The 17,020-nt window shown below is 49.1% G+C and overlaps 1 protein-coding gene across 3 annotated transcripts in view; it reads left to right on the plus strand.

Annotated features, from left to right (window-relative positions):
* The first annotated feature begins 1,157 nt into the window (after window positions 1-1,157).
* NEDD4L (NEDD4 like E3 ubiquitin protein ligase) overlaps window positions 1,158-17,020 on the plus strand; it is a 180,086-nt gene continuing 164,223 nt past the window's right edge. The window contains exon 1 of one of the 3 annotated variants that reach the window (XM_055790365.1): window positions 1,158-1,570. In XM_055790365.1, coding sequence (XP_055646340.1) covers window positions 1,523-1,570 — 48 coding nt within the window. In that variant the 5' untranslated portion in view covers window positions 1,158-1,522. The remainder of the gene's footprint in view (window positions 1,571-17,020) is intronic. The other 2 variants (XM_055790367.1, XM_055790368.1) reach the window with 2 other exon arrangements.

Here is a 17,020-nt window from a genome sequence, read left to right on the forward strand (position 1 = left end):
TGTAAGGTTTGTTTGACCGGAGGTTGGGATGCCTGTGAAGCAGTTAGCTGAAAGGTCCTGTCATGATGTTTTTTTTGTTAGTGACCAGTTTACCCTTTGCTGTAAAAAGAAAGGAAGGGGGAAGTAGTTCCTGGGACACTGTGATTGTTTTCTGTTTGTGACAAGCTGGTTTCGGGGGCTGCTGTGCCCTGGTATTTGCCACATTATTCCTGTGGGACATCCCCAGGGCTTTGCTGAGGAGAAGACACAGGTACAGGAGATGTGCCGAGCTGCTTCTGTGCTGTGACACACACTCCTGTAAGGTGCTGCCGGCTTCCGTCAGTGTCACGGAGCCCACCTGTGCGCCAGGCCCGCTGGAGCAGCCAGGGCTGTGCAGACCCCTCTCCCAGCTGTCAAGGACGGCCTTGTTTTGGGGTGCAGTGACAGACATTTTTCCTGTGTCATTGGCTCCACGTGGCTTATTAATGCATTGTGTACTTACTTAAATGTAGTAGAAATCAATTGTTGGGCTGCAAAAGCATAAGTGGGTCTGGGAACAGCTTTCATGTGAACTACAGCTCATTAGGCTCTGCTTAAGTACAATCCTGCTGCCAAAAGATAACAGACAATAAATGCCATTTCGGGGGGGGGGGCGCGGGGCGGGGCGCTGGCTTCAGTAGCAGAAATGGGATCAGGGAGTCATTCAGAGCCGAGGTGTGACTTGGGTTTGCCCAGAAGTAACCTCGCTCCAAATGCCCAGAATATCTTGTTTCCTTAAACCCCAGGATACCGAGTGACCAAAAGCGACGGTGCATAATGGTCGGTGCTGAGGGGGGCCGCGGGCAGCCCCCGCTCCCCTCCGGCCGGCCCCAGGGGCCGCCCCGAGCCGTGTCCCCCGCCGGGCGGCGCCAGGAGCTACCCCAGCGCCCCTTTCCATTGCCCCCTGCCCCTCTCCAGGGAGCTGCGCGCCGCCGGCTGCGGGCATGGGCATGGAGCGGGGCCCGGGCTCCCGGTGCCGGTACGCCACACAGCGCGACGCCCCCCGGGCTGAGGAACGGCCCCTACGCCGGGCCGGGCCGGGCCCCGGGCCCCGCTCCCGCCGCGGCCGCTCCCGCCCGCCGGGGGGCGCCTGCTGCCGCCGCGCGGAGGGCGGGGCGGGGGAGCTGGGCCCGCCGCGCTTTGTGCAGCTCCGTGCCCTTCCTCCTCCTCCCCCGTCCCTGCGCGGCGGCCGGCGAGGGCAGGGCGGCAGCAGATCGACCTGGCCCAGCGGCCCTTCCCGCCCCCGGCTGCCGCCCCCCCCGTTGGGCCCGCCCGGCCGCTCTCCCTGCCCCGCTGAGCCGCCGCCGGGGCTTCCCGCTGCTGGGAGGCCGCGTTCCTGCGGCCGCCGCAAAGCCTCGGCCGGCGGCAGCGGCAGCGCGGGCGGGTCCCAGCACCGCCCCCGAGCGGCGGCCCGGGGCAGCGCCGCCCCCGGCCCCTTCCCGCCGGCCGCCTTCCGCCGCCCGCGGGCGAGCAGCAGCGGCGGCGGCCCCCGCGCAGCGGCTCCATGGCGACCGCGGCGGTGGAGCCGGTGTACGGGCTCTCCGAGGACGAGGTGGGTCGGGGCGGGTGGGCTCGGCCGCGGCCGGCAGCGTGCGCCCGTGTGCGCCCGCCCGTGCCGGGGTGACGGGCGCCCCTCGCCCCGCCGCCCCATCGCCATTAGCCGGGGCGGGCAGCCCCCGTCGGCCGGGCGAAGGTCGAGGGTCGGTCCGGGAGGGCGCCCGGCGGGCCCGCCCCGCCCCGGCGGCGGCCACGGGCGGCCGGGGAGACGTGGCGGCGGGTCGGGGGTGGCGTCCCGGCCCGGTGAGCGCCGGCAGCCGCCCGGGGCCCCGGCAGGTGCTGCCGCTGCCCGTGAGGGGCCGGGGGCGGCCGGAACTCCCCCGCGGCCTGGCTGCCCGGGGCGCCCGGCCGGGGGCCGGGGCCGGGCTGCGGGGGGCTCCCGGCGGGTGGCCTCCGCCGCTGGAGCCTCGCCCGGGTTGTGCCCGCCACCGGCGGCACCGCTTGCCCCAGCCGGGGGCGGCGGCGAACAAAGGGCCGGGGGGGCGGTGCCCGCGGCCGGGCCGGGGCGCAGGGGCGCGGGGCCGGGCGCCGGTGCCGCGCAGAGCCCGGTGAGCTCGGTCAGCGAGGTGGGGCCGCTGGTACCTTATCACCGGCACTTGCTGGACCCGTGTCCTCTGCGGGACCACGTACAGCGCTGGCGGGTCCAGTACGCGTAAGCGGAACAGCCTGCTTCGTCCGACGCGAATGGGAATAATTGTCGTTTGTACCCGTTTTCTTCCGTGGCCCCGGCGAGGTGCACCTTCCCCTCGGTGGGCGCTGTAACAAAGAGCCGGCAGAGGGACCGGCTGCCGTGCTGTGATTTCAGTGCATCTGGCACGTTGCTTGCCCGGGTTGTGTTTTTGCAGGACTGAATAATAACAACAATATTATGCCTGGGTTTGTGGGACTGAAGACAAGGGGCTGCCTGTCAGTTGTCTTGTGATGTAGAAGAAGCTGGCATAAAGAATCTTGTGACTGTAGATGCTGCCAGACAATTTTATTACCTGATGTGTTTGAATGGCACCAAACCTAAATGACTGTACCGTTTAATCCTAATGGGAAAGGAGGTTCTTTGGCTGCAGTGGCTGTTTTTATCAAGGGGGGGTGGCTGGTTCTGCTTTCGCTGATGTATAAAGCTATGGGAGCAGCCTGATTTCAAGTGCTCAGTGTGCATGTGAAGGCAGGGGAGAAAAGCGTCTTGCAAGAGCCTTGGGCCTTTAAGATAGCGAGTACACTACCGGCAGAGAACCTCCTTCCTGGGTTGTTTTCCTAATGGCAGTGGCCTGGGCTGCAGAAGCCCCTGAGCAGCTTGCTCCCATGCGCAGGAATGCTTCTTTCTTGCCCGACCACCCAACCCTTCAGGTAGTGTGGACCTGTCGGTGGTGGCCCTGCCTGCTGCCAGTGTGCCGCAGGGCCCGTGTGGCCTGAGGGAGCAGCTGGGCTAGTGGGGTTGCTATCCCAGCACCAGCACCCCAAGACTCTCCATTGGCCGCGGTTAACGTGCTTTCATGGATTTGATTGAGTCGGTGTGATCCACGAGGAGAAGGGAGACCTGCGAGCCATCCTTTTGTGTCCCCCATAGGTGGCCAAGAACATGATACTGGAGACTGGCTGCGGCTTTTTTTTTGTTGTGTGTGTACTCGCTGTTATCTTTTGTCCCTGCCTCCTTCCTCGACATATGCTCATACTTGCATAGAATGTTAAAGAGAAGCAAATATGCAGAGAAATCTGCTGGACGGGGAAGTGTAGCTGCTGGCCATGCTGCTCAGTGAGTGTGCCACTCTCTACCTTGGCTCCAAGGTGGAAGTGCTGTCAGGAGAGCAAGGGCAGCTGCTACTGCGGTGCATGCAGCCCCAGCTGGTGCCAGGGACCTAGCCTGCTTGGTGGTGGGCATGGCGATTCGGGTTGAAGAGGTGCCTGCCACTCATCTCCTGAGGTAAAACCAGGCTGTCTGAAAAACAACCACTGGGAAGAGCAAGGGGTTGGTCTCTCTGTGATGACCCACAATGGTCCCCATGGCACGGATGCAGTGATGGCTACTGCCACCCTACCCGTAAGGAACAATAAACCAGTTCTTTGTGTTCTGTATTGCTGTAGGTCGTGACGGTGCACAGCGCTTTGCGGAACAGAGCAGGGATCACCTAAAAATACAACAGGAGACTGCAGAGGGGTGGAAGGAAGAGGAAAGGGGAACAGGGTGAGAAGGGGCACAGCAAAGAATGCAGGCAGTATACACAGCCCAGTGGGCTGTAGTTTCAGTATGCCAGCAGCCTAAATTGCATCTGTGGTAAATGTATGGGCAAAGGAAGGCACTGAAGGAGGAGAATCTCCCTTGGGAAGGCGGCTGTGACTATGCTTCATTGAAGGTAACTCTAAAGAGCTGTTAAGAAAGGCAGGTACATTTACAGTTCTGTTGCATGCTGGCTTTCATGAATGGTACCTTCCATCAGCATCAGCTTGGACTTGAGCTGTCTTTCTGTTTTGAAAAACAAAATCTCTTGCTAGTCTTGAGAAGCCAAATCATGTATGCGGACACATTTAGGCTATTAATTTTTCTTTGTTCCTACCTAGGTTTGAAATACAGTTTGCAGTTCAGTTGTATACTGTTTATGTAGGGTTTTAAGTAGGCCTTACGGAGGACTGCCGATCCTGCTATGTTTGCTGGCTGGAAAAAGTGGTTATTTAAGCTTAAGCTAGGCTTGCTTAATGGCTTCCCATAAAAGTAGCAGTATCTCTCACAAATAATTCAACATAGGCTTAACTTCTACTTGCACAGTAGATGTATGTGTCAGTAGGCCTACTTCATGTCTTAAATTAAGCATATACTTAAGTGTTTGCAGAGTTTGTGCCTACATTAATCTCTGGAAATAGCTGTAATTTTCAGTAGATACCTTCAATATGGGCATCTGTTCTTACTTTGTTCAGATACTCTGATAGGCATTAAGACACTTGGTAGTTTAGGGAGTGACTTACTGAGTCACAGATGACAAGCCAGCCATTGCATTTAGCCACCGTCAGACTACATTTTTCTTCAGAAGTTGTTTTCATTTATGAAAAATTTTAGATTAATCTATTGGTTAAAATTAGCTGTAAATCAAGTTTGCTTCCTACAAATTTCTCACTGTGAGGGCAACTGTAGCACTGGCACAGGCTGCCCAGGGAGGTAGTGGAGTCTCCATCCTTGGAGCCATTCGGAAGCCATCTGGACATGGTCCTGGGCATGAGCTGGAGCTCGGGGTGGGCCAGCCAGCTGACCTCCAGAGCTCCTGCAAACCTCAACCATTCTGTGATTTTGTGAAATATTTACATAGGCTACTGGAAACTTAAGTGCTTTCGTGCAATCTTTAAATACCAGTATATTTAAAAACTTCCACCCTTTAGTAGCTTAACATGTTTTTGTTCCTGCATAGAGCACTCTTCTAACTGAAGCTGCATATCAGCTGTGCGTGCTTGGTTTGTGAGACTGCCTTTTGTGAAAAGCTCCTGCTGCTAAAGGTGACGGATCTGCAGTGCTGGCTGGGGAGCGGAGGGGAAGGCAGCAAAACCAGAAGCACCAGCCCAAGTGGTGTAAGCGATGTCCCCCAGCTTCTAGCATGCATTTGTTTAGGGAGTTCCCAAACCACTCAATGTGTCAGGACTAGCTGTTTTGGGGAATTATTGGATTAATCTCATAAATTCACTTTTTAGTCTTCCCCACCCCCCCCCCCCCCCGTAAGAAGGAAGGAAACAATACGTCTCTTAGAGAAGTACACCTCACATTCATTTCAGTTTGAGTTTCTTGAGAGCTATTGAATCAGTTGTGGCCCAAACAAAATGGAAGTTTCCACAAGTATTCCCTTCCCCTTTCTCAAGTGTACTTGGGTGGAAGAAAAACTTGCAGCTTCTTGTATCTCTTTTGGTTGAATAAGTAACGTGTCTTCAGAAAAAGATCCTTGAAGAAAGAGTCTCTTTTTATGTTCTAAAATACAGGCAAAAAAGAGGCTTGCGTGTGAAACTGCCTTCTCCAATTCCAGCATTCTTCTCTTTTCAAGTTCTGTTCAGCTTCCATGACTTGCAATTGAATAAACCGAAATTGCAAGCTTCCTACTGAGATGGCGTTTTGTCATGCATTAGAAATTGTCACAAAGAGCTTATGTTCATGAAAGTATCTTGATGCATGAGATATAATTCCATATGCCTTAAAATAAATAGTTCTGGATATAGTCACTGTGGCTTAACCTCTTTTTCTTATCTTGGTACCATACTGGGCAAAGCACTGTGTGTGAGAAATGAATCCTGAAGGATTTCAAGATCTCAGGAGAATGAGACATGCTTTTGGTAAATAATAACAAAAACAGTTTTTGGGTATGATGGAAATGGCACCTGCAGGTGAGGTGAATTCCTGTGAAGTGTAGGCTTAGTTATACTTTATCTACTATCAGGGTAAAGAATAAAGATAAGATTTGCCTCAGTGGCATCCTGGTGAAGCAGAGCTTGGGCTGCGAGGTGATAAGGAGTGTGGCCGCAATGCAGCAGGCAAGCTGTCTCTTTTTGTGCAAACTGTTTCAAAGCAAAGCATGTAGGAAGTTGGCTTTTGTGTCTCATGTTTATGTGTTTCCGATGGATTTGTTGCTGTGGAATGGTCTCCATTGAGGATGCCTTGGACCCTGACCTTGGACATCATGTTAATGAGGTTTGTCTGTGTGTGTTTTGGTGCTGTTCATGGGATGGGGCTGCTCAGAAGCGGTATGTTACTGCACTGCTGGATGATTAACTTGATTTATTGTTGAGGAAAAAGGCTTCAATCTTTCCTCCCCCACTTGACTTGATGACAAAGCAATGACATAGTGGAGTTTGGCGTTGGATTTCTTTACTTGGCATTTTAAGCAAACCATACATTTTTGAAATGAGCATTTTGGCGAGTTGTTGGGGGGAAGTGTCTGCATTCTAGATGGCTGGAATCACATTTAAGGTCATGTTTTCTGATATGCTGCCTCGAGAAGTGGCTTATAAGCTGTGTCCCCTCATTGCGCTGGTTCCCAGCTTGGCTCCTGGAGCAGCGAGGATGGGAAGCGTGTTGGATGAATGACCAGGGTGCTGGGCATTGCTGTGGGTGGTGTGCCAGAGAAGCAGCTCGTAGACAGTCATGGTCCTGTGTCAGGCACTGCTGAATCCCAGCTGTAAGACGGGCAGAGCAGTGTGAGGGGTCCAGCCAGCCGTGTGCTCCGGCTCAGTCTGTGGCTCCTGTGAGGCAGGAGGCTTTTAGGTAGGGAAACAACCCCTCGGGTTCCCGAGAAGGTGTGCCTTTTGTGAACAGCGCTGCGAAGGCAGGCTCTCTGAAAAGAGAGATCTGTTGTTTCTGCTCTGAATACTCCAGTTATATAAAAGCATAACTCTTTCAATGGAGTGTGAGCAGGGGCCTCCCTTGGTCGCAGCGGTGATGCAGTGTCTTAGTAATAAGCAATTCAGAATAGTAACTTTTTTATTGACTTTTTAAATGGAGAAAAAAAAACCTGAATTGGTTTTATAGATTCTGAGTGCGTTGGCTTCCCAGGGATAGCATGTAAAACTCTAAATGATGATAAAAAGTCCAGGTAAGGAAGCCTTTCAGAAATGAAAAGGCTTGCGTATCTACTTGTTGTGGCATCATAACAAAATTAATAGGCTATGGTTCTTAGTAGGTCAATAGATTTTTATAAAAGCTTGCATTTTGATTTCTATGCTTTTAATTGAGTTATCAGCTATTTTGGCCACTGTTACTGACATGAAGTAAATTCTAGTTTTAATGTAAAATTAATGTAAAGGCATTTAAGCTGGTTTGTATTAAAATGTGGGCCTGAGGGAGTGAAGAAATTTTAGTTTTATATGCTCCCCGGACAGCTGTGTCTCTCCTCACCCCTGCTCTCTTACAAAGTGAGCTGGTCATTGTGCAGTCGGGTGAGGGATGGTGGCGGGTCGTTTGGCCGCTGCTTTCCTTACTGCCCAAACACTGTCCTTGGGCCAGGACGATGAGCATCTCGTCGGGTTTTAGGATTTTCAAGATCCGTGTTGTGGGCTGGCCATCGGAGGGCACTGTGCAATGGTAAATGCGCACTCAAGGTTCTGTTTGTGCTCGGACACGGCGTTCCTGGACAGCAAACACGGACTGAGTGCCCCGCGCCTGTCGAGCAGAACCTTCCTGCCACCAGAGCAGCCTTCTCGTCTCGGGGAGTTACGTTGAATGAATCTCTGATAGGGGGATTTGTGTTCTGCTTGAAAATGTAAGCAGGCATGATAGGTGAGCTTACCTTTGAGAAGGGAATAAGGTTAATACCCAAGGAAGTTACAGGAAGAAAGAATAGGCCACTGTGGCTTCTAGGTTGGAGTCACATCCTCAGACAATGAGAGGTTCAAAGGGTTACAATATTTATCCTTTCTAAACCAAATACAGCTCATTATGCGAGATGGGCTATCTCCACAGGTGCTGTAGGATCCCAAGGCCACATCAGAGATTGTGGGACTTGGTCCTGTTATCTTTATTCATGTCATACTTGTGGGTAAGGCTGCCTGAAGCCGAAAGAAGGCATCTGCTGTGGGGGGGGCTATGTGGAGCAGCTGTATGCTTGTGTTGCAAGATCTGATGTAAATGCAGCCTGTTTGACAGCTAACTGATTTCAGCTGAATCAGGCTAAACTGAAAACCTCTTAGTCCCTGAGGATTATATGGGGCCAGGACCTCTTGCTTAAACTCTGTGGCATATAAACTGGGACTTCTCTGAGCAAGCTGGAAACCTCTAGGCCTTTTAATAGCAGTGAGGGATGGATTGTCTAACAGTTTCAGTCGATAAGAAGTCATAGATGTAATATCGATGTGCCGAAGTAGCTTGATTTAGTTAGTTTTGTAAATTTTGGTGTTGGTGAACAGAGGAAATCTCTAACTTTCATAAATTTCTTCATCTTTTGCTTTCACTGCCACTTCCTTTTAAATGTTTAATTGTATTGAATAAGAGTTTTACTGTAGCAGTAAAATAAATGCTACTAGGCAGCTCTGTCCCCTGTTAGAAGGAAATGGAGTGTAATCTTGTAAACACTGTTATTTTTGGTAAGCTGGGTAAGAATGCCGCGCAGGTTGGGTGACTTAGCCTTATGCACGCACCGGGAGGAAAGGAATGTGGTCATACTGCTGCCCTGCTCTGCTTGGCTGGGACTTGAGCTGGTGCCATTTCATTATGAAAACCTGCCAGGGGTTTTACATTCAACCGGGACTAGAACTGTAGCTTTGAGAAGTGCTTAACCTGCTGTCAGGCAGCTTTTTCCAGCATGGGGTTTTTAAACCGATGAGTTCCTAATGCTGAAGTGCTGCCTTCCCCTGCTCCCTCTGTCTCTTCCTCTCCCCTCCCATAAAGAAGGAAGAAAACCAAAACTCTAGGAAAGTTTTTTTTTTCTGCAAAGAAGCAGGAATTAGCTAGCAATTCATTTTAAAATAAGAGATATGGTCAAATAGCAGAGGCCCAGAAGCTGACTACAGTTAAAACAGTTTAAAAAAACCTCACAAACAAAACCTCAAACCGAAACAAACACCAAAACCCACCACCAAAACAACCCAGAGCTCCAACAAAACAAATCCAAAAACTTGTTTCTTGAGTATATTATGAAATGCCTGTCTGCCAGATGATGTGTTGACTGGGCAGCAAAGTCAAGGTGCGTATTTGTAATTGTTCTGGATTTCCTCCCTTCATTCTTTTAAACCCTAATGACTGCACACTGGCAGGGTGCAGATATTTGTCAGATATCTGATTTCTAGGAATTAAGAATCTTGCCTGTAATCAAAAATATCTGCAATTCTGAGAACACTTGGTGGGATATGAGGAATAATTCCATGAATGAATTGTGCTTTGCAGTTATGCTACAGTACCTTAATTTTGTGCCTGACTGCATGCATTAGTGTTGTGCCATTGGCGCTGTGCCAACTCAAGGCAGGTTTTCTTTTTTTGATGCAATTTACCTGCTGGAGAAGAGCAGAATTCTTTGGAATGGTGCACAATCATGCCACCCTTTCTCCTTTGACAGATCCTAGTTTTGAATAATCCTGGCTTGAGGATGGAAGTACGTTCATATAATCTGTGCTTTTCTCTGTGTTTTTAATTTAAAGCAGTTCAAAGTCTTACTGTTTTTTTTTTAAGCGTGGCAGGATTTTGGAGAGATGGGAGTGATGAGTGACCCTTGGTAGAATGTGTCCTGGGGTGACTTCCTTGGTGACTGTCAGTCTGGTGACTGGTGTCGTGGGGATGAGACTGGATGTGAGGCCTCGAGGGTGCCGCTCTGTGAGGCTTGGTTGGTGTCCATGTGCACCTAAGGTGGTCGCAGTCGCTCAGGCAGCACTCCGCTCTCCTGGTCCCCCACGCCTGCCGGGCGGCTTGTGGTTGTGTTCAAGGTCTTCGGAGGATGGAGCAGCATTTTATCTTCCAAGAATGAAGTGATCTGGAAGATAAACTAACAGCAAGGAAGAAGTTTTTTGGACACATTGAAGGGAGGAGAGCCAAAGGAATTTTTTGGGGGTTGTGCTTTGCTTGCAGTCATCATCTTCTATTCATCCGGTTTCTCTCTCTTCGAAGGGAGAGAGAGTATATTGCATCTCCTTCACACTGTGGAGTAACTTACATAAACTGTCATCAACTTTTGAAATAAGTCAGCAAAAGTATTTAACTTTTTAATCATTGAGAAATTACAATAGAGATGTTGCTTCACATTTTAAGTATTTTTCTCTGCTGAACACCAGCCAGGCTTCTTTTCTTCCTAGCTTTTGAGTGTGTCTGTATGAAATCTTGCTTTCTTCTGTTAAATGAAAGTGGAGGTATGTCACTCAAACATTTTTGTCTGTTTGAACGGACTTAATAATGACTATTTAAAAAAACCCCACACTTGAGGAGATGGTAAACTTCCCTGCCCTGGCTAGGAAAGCTGATTCAGGAGGACAGGGAGTGGCGAGGTGAGGAGCTGAGTGCCTGAGAAAGTGTGTGCATGGCGCTGGAGCTGCATCACTGCTGATGTTGTGTATCCTCGGGCATAGTTTTGCATCGGTGCCTGTGGGTAGCTGCTGCAGAGCTGTTAGAAAGTGGAAGAGAACTTTGTATCTCTTGGTCAGTGATACTTCTCCTCTGCCTGAGGCTGCTTGAGTGCTGTACAGTGCCATTTGTTGCAGTTTGCAGCGCTCAAAGTGCTAAGTATCTAGAACTTTTGGGGTGGTTTTCCAATTGTTTATACATTTTTTTTATTGGAATGCCAAAACTAAGTATTCTGTTAGTATTTTCAAGAAGTGTATCAGTACTATACATTGCACTGTACTAAATAGGAAACTATACTGTTTTTAGGAATACAGTTACTTACCTAAACTTGTGAAAACTTTATGAATCTCGTCAAGTTAATGAATAGTAGCATTTTCCCTATGGTTAGGAGACATTCACCAGTTGACAAAAAATGGTTGCTCTTAAGATGATATTTATTTTTTGTGTATCAAAGGAGCTAAATATAACGTCAAGTTGCTGCTAAAGTGGGGAGGGTAGATGGCTTTGCTTTTCCCTTACCCTTCCTTAGCTCCAGCTAGCTCCCTGCCATTTGTGCTGGCACTCTTCTGATATCAAGGTAAATTGATACAGGTTAGCAAAAACGGATTAAAAATAAATCACAGTTTAGGACAGGTTAGCTTTCTACTGTTCCAGTGAATTGCATTTGCCTGCTCTGCAGTCACACAGCCCTGCGTGTCTCGAATAAGCACTGAAAGCATGTGGTTTGGTGGGTGGGAGAAAGACCTTTATTTTCAGCCCTGCTATTTGTATTGTATCGGTTCCATCTGGCCGAGTCTTATCACTTAATATTTTATTCCTTGTTTCCAGTGTCCATCAAAAAAAGTTAACTCCTTGAGGTCAGGAGTTCAGTGCTAAAAGTTCATGTGCAAGTTCAGCCAGGACTGTAGGTGAGCAATGTCTGCTCCCACAGCCTTGGCTTGAGTAAGCACTTCTCGTTCCTGTTTGCTGTGCAAAGGAGCTTTGTGGTTTCATTTTCCCTTGCAGGGTAGGGTGGTCTTAATGATACTGTGGCACACCTGTGTCCTGACAGTGTCCTTAATGGTGACTCACCGGCACTAGCTGTATGAGCAGAGGTTGACTGGGTAGCACAGAGAGTAGGATGAGTCTTGTTTACTGTCTTCTCCATCGGTAGTACCTCCCTGCCTCTGAACCTCATGGCCCTCCCAATGGGAGGGCTTTCTTCTTCTATTTTGTCGTCTCCTCGGCTAGGTCTTGTGCTAGTTCTCACCCACAGTTCTGGTACTAATCCTCTTCTAGCAGTAATGTTTGGTAAGATACTGGTAGGAGACAAGTCCAAGAGTATTCTTATGAAAAACTAGATATCCCATGGGTATTAGCAGCCTGGGAGTATCGCAGGCGTTTTCTCTTCCCTCACAAGCTTCTTTCTGGTTGTGACCGTAGCTAGCTGTTAAACCAACAGAAGCCTTTGCTGTGCTGTTTCATTGTTGCTTCACTGAAGTCTTGATGAGTAAGAGCTACAACATACGTTTTATGCAGCAATTTTTTTTCAACTCATCCAAGAAATACACTCTGTTAACTTCATGTGGTGCTACCTTTGGTAAGCCCAGAATATTTTACCTGCCATGAATCTCCTTGTGCATCTGTTCCTCAGTTTGTAGTACTGTTCCACACTGGAGCAGAGAGGTTGAGGGGTCGCTTTTGAAGACCCAACTGGATGGAGTCCTGAGCCAGCTGGTCTGAAGTCAGTGCTGACCCTGTGGAGCAGGAGCTTTGACTAGAGATGTCCCTTCCAATCCAAATTGTTTGATGACACTGAAGTACTGTAATGTGAATAGTTTCTCAGAGCATGATTTTTCCACTTTTCAGAGTTTATTGTGTTCTAGATTCATGTTGTGTGGCTTGGTTTGTCCTACTGATTTGGAGGCAGCTTTGGGCTGACAGACCAATTGGTTATTCTTTTGAGTGCTTTTCTGACAGTAATAGCTGTCAAAGCCGAGCTTTAAAAAGGCACCTCATTTGCCTGGTGACCCTTTGCCCAAAGAAGCAGTGGAGACTTTTGTTTGATTTCCTGGTCTTCCTCATCTGGCTGGCTGTGTTACTTGCACAAGCAAACCACTAGAGCACTAGCAGCGTGTTGGGACTCCTGGTAGTGCTGCGTGGATGCTTGCCGATGCCACAGAAACTTGAGGGCTGGGCAGAAACAAAAGTGGTCATAACCTGGCCACTAGTAAGCTGAGCTAAAGGTCTGAAAACCAGATGTAGATGTGGGGGCCAGCAGTGTTTCAAAACAGCCTTTGGTAGAAATAGTGGGCAGTTAACTTGAATGGCTTTTTATCTTTTTTTAAGGTAACACTATATATATATTTTTGTACGAAGTAGGTTATTCTGACGGTGCTGTCCTGTTGCCTCTTTTATCCAGAAGGTACTTTCTCGTTCAGTGGTCTAATTAGCGTGATAAAGAAGCTCTTGCATTTTTCTTCCTTGATTTGAGGATTTGGTTTCATTTGTACCTGGTTCAGTTTAAGGTCCAGCTGCACCCACAAGGGTGGTGGCTGTGCTTTTCTTGAACCCCATGAAGCTGAGGAGATGGTTGCTGTGAGGACCATCTGGCAGATCTTGCTCTGCACATACTGGGCTTGCCAGCTCTGGCCAGGGCTGGGGGCTGAGGGTAGAGCTGTGCTTTGCAGAGACGTCCTGCAGCTGTACCAGTGGTCCCATGAAGTGCAACTGTGCAGTCAGGTGTTTTATTCGTGTCTGACTAGTTGCTGTTGTAGCTTAAAATGTCAAACATAAATCAGGTTAAGTAGTTACAAGCTGGGCGTGGTTTACCTATGAGGCCCAAGGGTAAGGAAAAAGCCTGTCACTCACAGAAGGGCTTGCGTTGGAAGGGACCTTAAAGACCATCCAGTCCACCCCCCTGCTGCAGGCAGGGACACCTTCTAGTAGACCAAGTTGCTTCAAGCCTCATCCAACCTCTGCCAGTGCCTCACCACCCTCACTGTAAAGGATTTCTCCCTTGCATCTAGCCTAAATCTGCCTTTTCAGTTTAAGCCATTTCCCCTTGTCCTGTCACTATATGCCCTTGTAAAAAGCTCCTCTCCAGCTTTCTTGTTGGCCCCTTTATGTACCTGAAAGGCTGCTCTAAGGTCTCCGCAAAGCCATCTCTTCTCCAGGCTGAACAACCCCAACTCTCTCAGCCAGACTTCACAGGAGAGGAGCTTCAGCCTCTGATCATTCCTGTGGCCTCCTCTGGACCAGCTCCAACAGGTCCATACCCTTCCTGTGCTGAGGACCCCCGAGCTGGACGCGTGCTGCAGCGGGGGTCTCAACAGCGTGGAGCAGAGGGGGAGAATTGCCTCCCTCACCCTGCCGGCCACACTGCTGGTGATGCAGCCCAGGACATGGTTGGGCAGCCCAGGACATGGTTGGTTTTCTGGGCTGCGAGTGGACATTGCCAGTGTTGAACTTTTCATCCACCAGCACCCCCAAGTTCTCCTCAGCCTCAGTTACCATATGCCTGCATGCTCTTACTGCAGCATGCTGGGAGAGCCCCTTTTGGAAGCTGTCAAAGCCATGGGTCCTTCATAAGCGCTAATGAGCAGCCTCGAAGTCCTCAGAGTTCAGGTGGTAAAGTTGGTAGCTAATGTGTTGTCAAGTCTTGTGGAGATGTTCTGATATTGCATGCTTACCTGAGTCACTTTTGTCCATAGAATATTGTCCAAAATTTGGGTTGGAACTGTGCATGTTTTAAAGCATTTCAGTCATGACTTCAGTCACTGTGTTTTGATGGATGATGTTGTGAAAGAAATGCCTCTGATACTTGCTTGAATTGATTTAGCAAAAATTTGCATTGTTTGCTCATCCTGCTGACACAATGAAATTTACCATTAATCCATTGTGCTATTGACATGGAGTCTGATTTTAAGTCCAGTCAGTTCAGTTCTGAACTACTCATAACTGCGTTTGTTTTTCTTCATTTCACTCCAGTGAGACAATGAGGTGTAATTTGGCGCAGGTAACTGTAACCTGTGCAAGTGTGCTCTGTGCCGTGGAGCGACCAGCGAGCTGGCTCTGCTGCTGTGGGCTGCCTGCCCTCGCTTGTCTGTGCCCAGCAGGGGTGGAGGTTTTGTTTCAAATTCCTCACACTTGCACAAGAAGCAAAGCCGTTAACCTGCGCAGCAAAGCCATGCGAGAGCACGTTTGAAGGCGAGTGGTGAAATGACTGTTGCAGACGGTAACTGGTGAGGGTTGTCACTAAGCACTGTAACCACCTTTGGTTTCTTTGCAGCTTAGGCTCTATACTTCAAATGCCAGGACTGCAGTGTTTGGAAAATGAAATTAGGGTCCTCAAACTGGTGTAACTCCGCAAGCTGGAATACAGATGCCGATAGTGTTTGATAACATGAGAGTGTACTACAGAAGCACTGTGTGTCATTGGTAGCATTGCTGTGGAAACCTGAATTTTAGCAGTGGCTTGTTTCAGTGCGTTTAACGCTCAGTATCCTGATGTTTATCGGAGAGGTGAGGCAGTGCTGCAGCTGATGTCCATCAGCCTGGAATCGCACGCCAGGGCTGGTGGATGCTGGGGCTGCCACACTGGTTCTGCTGGATGTCTGACCCGAAGTAGTTCCTATCAGGAGGTCAGATGGTCTTCAGATGTGTCCTGCAGCTGGCTTGGCTTTCCGAGGCAGCTTCTGCTAGGTTACCTCTCTGGGCTGTTGGGGAGCTGGGGTGGGCTGGAGCTGCCATGGGGACGCTGTCCCCCGAGGGCTGGGACTCTTGCCGTGTCCCTGTGGGCAGCCCAGGGCTGCGATGGAGCCAGAGCTCGCCAGAGTGCTGTGGCAGCAGCGGGGCTGCCGCTGGTAAGAACAGGCCATGGGGGGAAGAGCCAACTGTGAGGAACACACGTGTTTTTGCTGTGTTCCCTGCAAGCATGGTATCTCTGAAAATCCAGGACCTCTGTGTGAAAAAAGTCACCTGCAGCTCTTACCTGGACTTCCTGACTTTTTCTTGCTCTGGCATTCACACAACTCATGTGTTTGCCTAGCAACAGCTTTTTTCATTTTGAAACACTTTCTGGGTTTTCTTTCCTGCTGGGTATCGTGATCTTGTTTCTGCTACCTGTGAGACCAGATGGTTACACTCTTCTGCTCCAGTCACTGGGGACTGCTGTTAAATCCAGTTGTGAACAAAGGATTGAAGAATAAGTGTACCTGCTCCTTGCTGTTAAGGACTGGTGCGTGAAGATGGGTGCAGTTCTTGACCTTTGGATTTCATGTCTGATCTCTGATTGTAATCTGTGCTTTTTATGTCGTCTTAGATAAAGGTGGTATTCAGAAGGGGTTTAAGCCTTTCTCCACTGTTAAACTGGCTGTTAATATCGCGTAAGTCCTTAGTCTTATGTAGCTTAGATTGAAATAGACTTGTGGTTTTACTGACAGTAAAGAGATTTTTCTTTTTGAATAATCAAGAGTCTTCCAGTCAAAGGGACAGACATGGTTGTTGGTAAATGGAAGCAGAGAATGACCCGCACTATGCAATCACCTTAGAGTAAGTGATTTTTCATGGAGAGGTTCCACTCCCCCATATTCCATAAATGCTTTCAATACCTGAAAGGTGCATTAAAGGCAGGAGGTGTATGAGAGCACAGGGCTGGGGATATGTTGATTTATTATTATCTTTTACCATTTCCTGACCTCACTTGAATGATAACACTGTTTCCAGCACAAATCCAAACCATAGCCCATGCTAGCTACTATGAAGAAAATTAACTGTACCCCAGCCAAAATCAGCACAAGGTTTTATGGAAGACTGGATGAGGAAAGAATAGGATGGCCATATTGCTATTTGAAAGCTGAAGTGTGAGGAGATACCCCTTTACTGCTGATGGATGCAGAAATATTTAGGTATTCCCATCAGAAGATACTAGCGAATTGAGTAGTAGGCTTTGCATGTCAGTGAAGCAGTCTGCTGGGTTGGCCAGCACTCTTGAAGAATATTAAATAAAAATTACCCTTTTGCATTCAAGCAGTGACTTGGGAAAGACTACTTGTGAGATTGTTCCATTTATTTCAGCTGACTTACAATTTCATGGTAGTTCTGGCCATGCTGCTGCTCGGATGGAGTATGGTCTAGTTGGAAAATCACTGAGCTAAGAAGTTTCTTCCTCTGAGATGATAAAGATCAGACAAGACAAAGTTGTTGCAAAAGGTTGAAGGCTTAGTGATTATTCTCGCTGTCATTACTGCCTTACATCTTTGGCAACCCACCTATTGTGCTGTGACTTTTTTCTGTTTTAGTCATCTTCCCATCCCTTGGCAGTTACTCCTTGCATGGGAGGAACTTGTACTTTTCCTCCTCTTTCTGTTTTCTCCAGCCTGCTTGTTCTGTCATTCCCTGTGGCATCACTCTGTGTTCGCCAGTTTGCCTACGTATCGAAGTTTTGTGCCTTGTTGTTTTTTT

Source organism: Falco peregrinus, chromosome Z (genome assembly GCF_023634155.1).
Source record: "Falco peregrinus isolate bFalPer1 chromosome Z, bFalPer1.pri, whole genome shotgun sequence".
Lineage (NCBI taxonomy): Eukaryota > Metazoa > Chordata > Aves > Falconiformes > Falconidae > Falco > Falco peregrinus.